This window comes from Conger conger, chromosome 10 (genome assembly GCF_963514075.1).
Source record: "Conger conger chromosome 10, fConCon1.1, whole genome shotgun sequence".
Lineage (NCBI taxonomy): Eukaryota > Metazoa > Chordata > Actinopteri > Anguilliformes > Congridae > Conger > Conger conger.
This window is the reverse complement of record NC_083769.1, coordinates 46101100-46110536: the sequence shown is the minus strand read 5'-3', so window position 1 is coordinate 46110536 and position 9437 is coordinate 46101100. Positions and strand designations below refer to the sequence as shown.

At 46.1% G+C, this 9437-nt stretch overlaps 1 protein-coding gene across 1 annotated transcript; it reads left to right on the top strand.

The window, feature by feature from the left end:
* The first annotated feature begins 255 nt into the window (after window positions 1-255).
* Window positions 256-9137, top strand: LOC133138074 (alpha-1,3-galactosyltransferase 2-like). The gene is made up of 6 exons (XM_061256523.1): window positions 256-305; window positions 417-454; window positions 6135-6197; window positions 6631-6720; window positions 7101-7238; window positions 8395-9137. The coding sequence occupies exons 2-6, from the start codon at window positions 423-425 to the stop codon at window positions 9074-9076; spliced, it is 1005 nt and encodes a 334-aa protein (XP_061112507.1). The 5' UTR covers window positions 256-305; window positions 417-422; the 3' UTR covers window positions 9077-9137.
* Window positions 9138-9437: the final 300 nt, after the last annotated feature.

Genomic DNA, 9437 nt, shown 5'->3' with positions numbered 1-9437 from the left:
ATAGTTCCGTATTTAGGACTCCGAGCGAGCCTATAGAGAATTATTAGGTAATTTCTGCCTTAAGATGTGGCAGAATTGTGTGTTTTTTCCCACGGGTTTGCTAAACAGATAGATATTTCGAAACATGAATCGGTAGTCTATGCTTTTTGCGTTAATTTCTCTTATTTTTCCCATTTGCGTTCCCGAAGGAAAAAAAACGTCTACGCCTCTCTTTTTTCACAGGATCTCTGGGCCAGCCCAGAACGTTCCGGGGTCAAGGAGTCAGAGATTGAAAACACGGGTCTACTACAACTTGTGGATTTGTGGTAATGACTAATGTAGGATGCTTTATTTATATCAGTTCGCGTGATATTTTACCTTCTGTTTCCCAAACTATCCGATATCTGATTAAGTATTTCTGTTTTTTATCTTCGCAGCCTCAAATGAACTTCATCTCGAAGGTCGGTACAATGAGGTGAGTGAAACGTCTTCAACAGACGACCTTGGTAGAATTTCTCTTTGGCGACTGTACCACTGTACCACTGTACAAATACAGCTCTGTCTATGGAATAACAGGGACATTTTATATTTAAAAAATGACTGTTTTATGGAAAATGTTTCTCTAACAGCAGAATGTTGGTGAACCAGCTTTTTAGAATTTCTGAATCCTTATGGATGTTTTATACCCCGGTTAACCTGTAGGAATTTGCGATGGTTACAGATGCTATTCCCACTGGGGGTGTGATGCTGTTTAGGGATGTAGCCTCAAATAGCCCGGATTGCTCGGATATGCTTTTGTGCAGGTGTAACCCAGTGAAGTATTTGGGTTTACAGAGTGAATGGTTAAACAAGATAATATATTAACCATAATCTTTATGTAATATATTTTCATATGGTTTATGAGTGATTTAATTTTATATTATGCCAGTTGCAGTATAGCTGAGCTACTCGTGTCACGTTTCATGTTTGTCATGTCATGTTTTATGTTTAGTTATTGTCTTGGTTATGTTATTGTCATGTCACCTATTATGTTAGTCTAGTCTCACCACGTTTTTATGTTTCATGTCATGGTATGTTTCAGGTTTAGTTGTTACGATTTAATTGTTAGTCTTGCCATGTCATGTTATATAGTTTATTGTCATTGTTTTGCTGTTTATGTCACAATTTATGTTCCATGTTATGTTGTACTGTTCACTGATTTAGCATACACTTTTTTGTGTCTTTCTGCAAACCTTCCTGCTTTTTCTCTCTCCCTTTCTGTCACTCACACCCTAATTGTTTCAATTTCCCTTGTCTATTTACTAACCTACTAATGCTAGATCAGGATTGGGTAATACTAACATTCTAATCATGTGTTCATGTTACCTTACATTTCTTGTGCATGTCATTTACTAATTTACTAATGCTAGGGCAGGATAGGTTTATTACTAACGATGACTAATTACCTTGTTAACTTGTCAGTCCTCCACACCTGATTTCCATTCTCTTGCTGCTCTCAAGCTAATTGTCTACACCTGTCTACACCTGCATATAAGCTCAGTTTCATGTCATGTCTGTGCGAAATTGTTTGCCTCCTGTTCGTCAGTGCATCTCTTGAGTGTTTATACCAAGCCATTGTCTACCCGTTACGATCCAAGCCTGTTTACCGACCAAAGATTATTGACTTCTGTTTTGTTGACCATTGCCTACCTGTACCATGATTTTGCCTGCTGTTTTTTTGTACATTTGCCCCGCGGAGCAGACTTTGGTCTTGACTCTTGCACTGTCATTGACTCTGAGCCTGCCTACCGTCCGCCTGTACTTTTGCCCCGCCGACAGCTTTCTTGGCTACCGGACTTCCCGCATGGTGTACCGACTACGAGACTGCCTTCTCCCTCGGTACTGCACTTTGGTTTTCTGGCTGGATATTTACGTGTATGAACATTGCTTGTTTCTGACTACGCTCTCTGGATATTCCCCAAATAAAGCCCTGACAGGACTTTACTACACTACTGTTTCTGAGTCGTGCATTTTTGGTCCAAACCCCCCACACACCCGTCTCTGAACAATTTCGCCAAGAAGGACCCTGCTGACTCAACCGCCATGTTCTCCGCCCACCAGGAACAAGGCGCCATCGTCCAGCAACACTCAAGGAATCTCCGAACTTCGTCTGGAGATTCGAGAGCTGTGTGCTGAGATGAGGAGGCTCATCTTCGCGGTTCAGCCACAACCACAGGAACAACCTGCCAACCCGCCTGCACCTCCACCTTCCAACCCCATGGGAACCTGACAATTCCGGGAGCCACAACAACCCCCCCCGGAGAGGTTTGGCGGAGAACCGGAGAGATGCAAGGCGTTCCTGCTCCAGTGTGACTTTGTGTTCCGCCAGCAACCACAGACCTACAACAGCGATGACCACCGGATCGGCTACGTGATGGGGCTACTCAAGGGGAGAGCCTTGGACTGGGCTACAGCTGTGTGGTCCGGGGGTTCATTCCGACCTTTGCTGAAGAGATCCGCAAGGTCTTCCAGCACGCATCCAGTGACCAAGAGCCGTCCCAGCGCCTGATCGCCCTTCGCCAAGGCAGGAAAACTGCGGCGGACCATTCCATTGACTTCCGCACTCTCGCAGCAGCCACCAACTGGAATGATGCGGCTCTGGCAAACCTGTTCCTGGCCAGCCTGAGTGAGGCACTCCAGGACGAGTTGGCACGTCTTGACCCCATCACTCAGTTCGACCCACTCGTCCGTGCCACCATCTGTTTGGACAACCGTGCCAGACAACGCCGGACTGAGAGACAGGTCCCACCCGACCAGCCGTCCCCCAGGCGAGGGTCAAGTCCCCGACCAGAGGAGAAGCAAGCCGATGGACTGAAACCCATGGACCTTTCCCGTGCCAGTATGAAGATCTCAACTGAGGAACGGACACGTCGGAGAGCAACCGGTTCCTGCTTCTATTGTGGGAAGCTGGGACACACCCAAGTTTGGTGCACCCTCCGGTCCAAGAGATCTGCCTCATTTGTTGAGGTGAGAGTGCTCAACAGATATGAAGGGTCTGCCAGGAACGACTATTGCCCCACGCTTACTGCCATGTTGATGCTTCCCGACAGAGCAATCCAGGTTCACGTGTTGGTGGATTCCGGAGCTGACGCGAACCTCATAGACGAAGTGATGGTCATGGAACTGAACATTCCCACCCTCCCACTACCCCACCCTGAGAATGCTCGGTCATTGGACGGAAAGACGTTCTGCCGCATGACCCACATCACCAAACCCATTCAACTGATCATTTCTGGGAACCACCATGAGATGATCCAGTTCCGTGTCATCCGGTCCCCTAACGACCAGCTCATTTTGGGATTACCCTGGCTCCAGAGACACAACCCCACCATTGACTGGAGTTCATGCCAGATTCAAGCCTTGAGTCGTGAGTGTCACCAATTCTGCCTGCGATCCGCTCCTGCACCAACTGAGGGTGTACCCAACCCACGACAAGTCCCCAAGCCCTCTCTGGAGAAGGTGCCCACCCCTTACCACGACCTAGACACAGTCTTCTCCAAGACACAAGCACAGACACTTCCTCCTCATCGACCTTACGACTGTGCCATCGAGCTGCTACCCGGATCCACACTCCCCTCAAGCCGTCTCAACAACGTCTCCAGACCTGAAAGGGAGGCCATGGAGAAATACATCCGGGACTGCCTAGCCAATGGACTGATTTGCCCATCCTCCTCACCCGTGGGTGCCGGATTCTTCTTTGTACAGAAGAAGGATGGTTCATTGCGTCCCTGCATCGACTTCAGGGAGCTTAACAACATCACTGTCAAGAACAAATACCCTCTGCCGGTGATGGACTCCGCCTTTCATCCTCTACACGATGCCACTATCTTCACCAAGTTAGACCTACGCAACGCCTACCACCTGGTCCGTATTCGAGAGGGTGACGAGTGGAAGACCGGCTTCAATACCGCTCTCTCACACTAACGCACCCGCTGTGTTCCAGGCGTTAGTTAACGATGTTCTTCGGGACTTACTGGGCCGACACGTATTTGTTTACCTCGACGATATCCTGATCTACTCCACCAATGCCAAGGAACATGAGAAGCACGTCAGGCAAGTTCTCCAGAGACTGTTGGAGAACAAACTGTTCATCAAGGCAGAGAAATGTGTTTTCCATCCTGACACTGTCGAGTTCCTAGGTTTCATTTTGGAAAAGGGACAGATCAGGGCGGATCCCAAGAAGGTTCAGGCGGTCACTAACTGGCCCACGCCTGTCTCTCGAAAACACCTCCAACGCTTCTTGGGATTCGCCAACTTTTACAGAAGATTTATCAGGTCCTGCAGTCAGGTTGTCTCCCCCCTCACCAAGCTTACATCCACTGCCATGCCATTCTGTTGGGGTCCCGAAGCGGAGGGCGCATTTACCAAGATCAAGAGACTGTTCTCCTCCGCTCCCATCCTGGTGCACCCCGAACCCACCCGCCAGTTAGTTGTGGAGAGGGATGCGTCCGACACTGGGGTGGGGGCCGTGCTGTCACAAGTCTCTGCCTCCGACAACCGGTTACACCCATGCGTTTTCTTCTCCAAAAAGCTTTCACCAGCGGAGAGAAACTATGACGTGGGCAACCGAGAACTCCTCACTGTCAAACTGGCACTAGAGGAGTGGAGGCATTGGCTGGAGGGATCCGAGAAACCTTTTGTCGTCTGGACAGACCACAAGAACTTGGCGTACCTCCAAACAGCAAAAAGACTCAACTCACGCCAAGCTAGATGGGCACTATTCTTCGGAAGATTCAACTTCGCACTCACCTACCGCCCAGGTTCCAAGAACGTTAAGCCAGATGCCCTGTCCCGGTCCAATCCCGGAACACGCCTCTACGTCCCCTCAGCTGCTCGGACACAGGTGCTTCAATGGGCCCATTCGTCTCCCCTGTCCTGCCATCCCGGCTTTACCCGCACATTGGCGGTGCTTAAGCGAAAGTTCTTGTGGAGCACCATGATCCCCGACAGCAGACACTTCATCAAGGCATGCACCACCTGCGCCAGAAGCAAGGCCTCCCACCAAACCCCTGCTGGTCTGCTCCAACCTCTGCCCGTGCCCAGCCGACCCTGGAGCCACATTGGGGTGGACTTCCCCCTTCCGACGGTAACACCACCATCCTCACCGTGGTGGATCGATTTAGTAAGGCAGCCCACTTCATCCCCCTACCTGGGTTACCCACCTCCCAAGAGACTGCGGACGTTCTAATAAAGGAAGTGTTCCGCATCCATGGAATTACCTCAGACATTGTATCTGACCGGGGTCCACAATTCAGGGGTGGGTTACACACAATTTAAATAAAATGATCTCAGCATACAAGCTTTATTTCAGAATGATGTAGTAGGCACTGAATACGTACATATCAAATTATTGGGGAATTATGTAAAATTCACCAATCTCATTTGGGGAAAAATATTTGGAATTTCCCTCTAAATATGATTAACAAGTAAAATAACTAAATAATACCCAAAATGTATTGCTGCAATTAAAAAAAATAATAATTCATTTATTTTGGAACTGCTCAAAATTGTTTTGTCAAATATTTGTACTTTTAAATCATACAGACCGTGATTTTACACTTTAATTTGAAGATTTCGTATTTATACATCTAAATTTAGCCAAAGCAAACCACTGAAAGAAACATCAAAATATTTTTCTCATCATTTTCAAATCAATAATGATGCTCAACGCACCACCGTTTCTGTTTAAATAAACGTTTATTTCTTTATTTCTGTCGCACTTTTCTTTTTTCCTCTTTTGGGTTTGAACAGTTTCTTTTCACAAGTATTTGGTTGAAGTTGAAAAATATAATTTTGTTTCTGAATGTTTTGTTGTTTTAAAAACCTGATTTGATATTCTGATTTCACATTTTTACCTGCTGGTTGTAGATTGGCAGTCCTGGTCCTGCTTGGCATTATTTATAATGTATACTTTTAATTGTTTTGCACAGGCAACATTGTTGCTTTTCATATGACACTGATTTCACAAGCAAAATGATTATTTTTACATATTTACTCCATAATGGCAGTAGTATGGCACAATAACACAGCACAAGTAATATTGGCTACTATTGTGAATGTACGTTATGCAATATAATGCCTCACAATCCTTTGATTAAATCTTTCTTCTTTTTCAGACGGCTTCATCGTTTGAGACTCGTATTGTTTGGTCTTCTGTTACTGTTCATCGTGTTTGTGAGGTAGGAATGTCTCCTTCACCATGCAAGAATAAACAAAAACAGCCTGAGCTAAAGAATCAAAATGTCACATTACAGAATGCAGAATGACAATGTGCACGCTTTCACTAATTTATTTATTTGTAAATTTTCAAGTGTACTGTATCCATTTTATTTATTTTTGTTGCTGTTTCGTTCTGTTGCTGTAATGTGATTCTCGAAAACACATTACACACGTGTGTCTTCCTGTTTGTTCCTCTGAAACAATACTGATTCCCTATCCTCTACCAGGCAGCCTTTTAGTTGTGTCTTAAAGGGGAAAGAACTTACGTGTAACTAATTACAAACATAAAATGTTGCAGGAAAAATCACGATTCATCAGGGAAAACTAAAAGATGTGCCTTATGTTTTGAAGTTTGAAATTTGATGAAGCAAACGTGTCTGTTGTAATGTTCAGGTTTTTTGAAAGCCATCTGAGGAAATGTCAGTTTCCTCCTGCTGCAAAGCCAGAACCTGGAGACCACGTAGACAACTCCCTGGATCTCTGGTACTGTGTGTGTTCATTTTTTTAAATGGAATAATGTGTGTAATTCATTAACTGGTGATCCTGGGCAGTCCCTTTACAGTGAACATGTAAGGTGTTATTTTTTGCTTTATTCAGACAGGTAGAAGACATTGGTGCCATCGTCTGGATCATTCAGTTTCTTTAGTGCGGAAACGGAAAGACCCAGCGTACCAAATACGCTGCCAATTTAAACAAAACATAGGGTCACCTTGGAGTGAGGTGTGGGCAATGTTATCTTCATATATATAACCTTGTGACCACACAGACAAGCTCAGACACTTGTGCTGAAATATTATCCAGGTTACAGAATGATGCCTTGTCAATATTACCCTTCCCCCCCCCCATTTTGTCCCTCTTCTCAGCTCCCGAACCGATGTGACGACATCGACGGACTGGGGAGCTCCCATTTTGTGGGACGGGATGTTTGATCCTGACACCTACGACAAGTATCACCAAAAAATGGGCACCTCTGTGGCACTGACTGTGTTCGCCGTCGGGAGGTTAGCGCTGTTTGACACGTTCGGGCCTCTCCTGTCTGCTGTCCACAAGTCCACCCGTTGAGCTGAATCTAGTGTCTTCCCCTGATGGAGCCCATGATATCACACCATTCAGAGCAGAACACAAGCTTATTTCTTAAATCTATAGCGGAGGTGGTGGCAGTGAACGTTGATAAATACAAGTTCTTGGCGGACATTTTAAATTATTGCTGATTTGTTTAACACAATGCAGCACAGCTTGCTTTAATTCATCCTATGCACCAAATTCAGTGGGAATTGAATGATTAACAGAGGTGTTTGCTGCAATTAATTGAATTATTTTACTGGCTTGATCCTGAATCAAAATAAGAAAAATCAACTGATGGAGGACTGAAATACGTGAGGGATCAATGAGATTATTGAACAAAAGCTGTTGGAAAGAGTTTGATAATATAAATAATTTGCTATTTAGCTGACGCTTTTATCCAAAGTGACGTACAGTTGATTAGACTAAGCAGGGGACAAATGGAGCAAGTCAGGGTTCATGGCTACACTGCAAGTACAAGCTTCTATGTGTAATCTGAGTGGTTTTGAGATATGGAGCTTCAAATATTCCAAAGTGAATGGGCTACAAGCAGATGCCTGTTCAATTTTTCATCAAAATTTGTGTCAAAAATGTCAGTTGGACATGTAATTGTCTTGACTGGGTATTGAACCACCAACCATCCCAGTCCGAGTTATGTACCGCTTGGCACCTCCCCCTCTCCGAACCTCCACCTTACGCTCACGACTATTGTCTGTTCTGGCTCCACGATGGTAGAATGAACTCCCTGTTGAGGTCGGAACTGTAGAATTGTACTTCCTTCTCGGGTCTTTCAGCGCACTTATCCCTGGTTGTGGGTAAGCACTTTGTTGTACTTCGCTCTGGATAAGAGCATCTGCCAAATGCAATGTAATGTAATGTAATGTACCGGCGCCTAATAGGCTGCCCGTAATACGAATGTTTGATAATGTTGGGGGGAGAGGGATGGGGTTGTCTTATGGGCCCAGGTTGCAGTTTAAATAGATGGGTTTTTCAGTGTGTCAGAAGATGGCGGGTAACCATTGTAAGAGAAATTAGGAACTTCCGACACTGCATACATAACACTCTACTGTGTATTTCTGTGTGCCTTTTTAACAGATATCTGGAAGTGTACCTGATGGATCTGCTGTCCTCAGCGGAACTCCACTTCATGGAGGGTTTACCGGTGACGTACTACGTGTTCACCAACGCCCCAGAGAACGTGCCGGGGCTCCAGCTGAAGACTGGCCGGGCCCTGGAGATCATCAAGGTCAAGAGGCACGAGCGCTGGGAGGACATCTCCATGATGCGCATGAAGACCCTCGCGGACGCCGTCCAGACACGCATCCGTCACGGCCACCGGTACGTCTTCTGCCTGGACGTGGACATGGTCTTCGCCGGTCGCTTCGGCTCGGAGGCACTCGGGGAGTCGGTTGCCCTGCAGCACTCCTCCTTCTACAACCTCCCCAAGGTAAGGTACACCTACGACCGCAACCCCAAGTCCACGGCCTGCATGGAGACTGGGGACCTGTACTACCACGCGGCCGTGTTCGGGGGCACGTGGGAGTCCGTGGTGAACCTGACCGAGAGCTGTCACCGGGGCATAATGACGGACAAGAGGAAGGGGGTGGAGGCTCTGTGGCACGACGAGAGCCACCTCAACAAGTACTTCTGGCTCAACAAGCCCAGCAGAGTGCTGTCGCCAGAGTACGGCTGGAACCCCCTCGACAGGCCCAGTCGAGAGATACACGTCAAGCGGCTGCTCTGGGCTGAGAAACACTACAGCAGTCTCAGGACCTAGAGGTACCATCGACCAAAAATAAAACAAAAATAAAACCTTTATATGCACGATATATCACAAAACAATTGCACATTTACAACATGCAGTACTAACTTATTTTTGGCACGATTATGTTGTTTACGAGGATACTAAATATGTGTGAAATATATCAAAACCACTCAGGACACAGAACCTTATCCTGTAACTCCAAGATCACAAAATATTTTGCCCCAATTTCAGTTATCAGCACAAAACTGTAAAACTTGCAAAAACTGTAAATAACTGCAATCAACATAGTAATATCCTCCATGGACATAGAAAATGACTGATTCTTCATTATCAACCTTTACAGCCTCTGTTGGTATTGCTTCCATGGGATTAC

Coding starts and splice junctions, on each gene's coding strand:
- LOC133138074 (XM_061256523.1), top strand. CDS start 423: ATGAACTTCATCTCGAAGGTCGGTACAATGAG. Junction 6,721..7,100: donor GACAACTCCCTGGATCTCTG/GTACTGTGTGTG, acceptor CCCTCTTCTCAG/CTCCCGAACCGATGTGACGA. Junction 7,239..8,394: donor ACTGTGTTCGCCGTCGGGAG/GTTAGCGCTGTT, acceptor CCTTTTTAACAG/ATATCTGGAAGTGTACCTGA.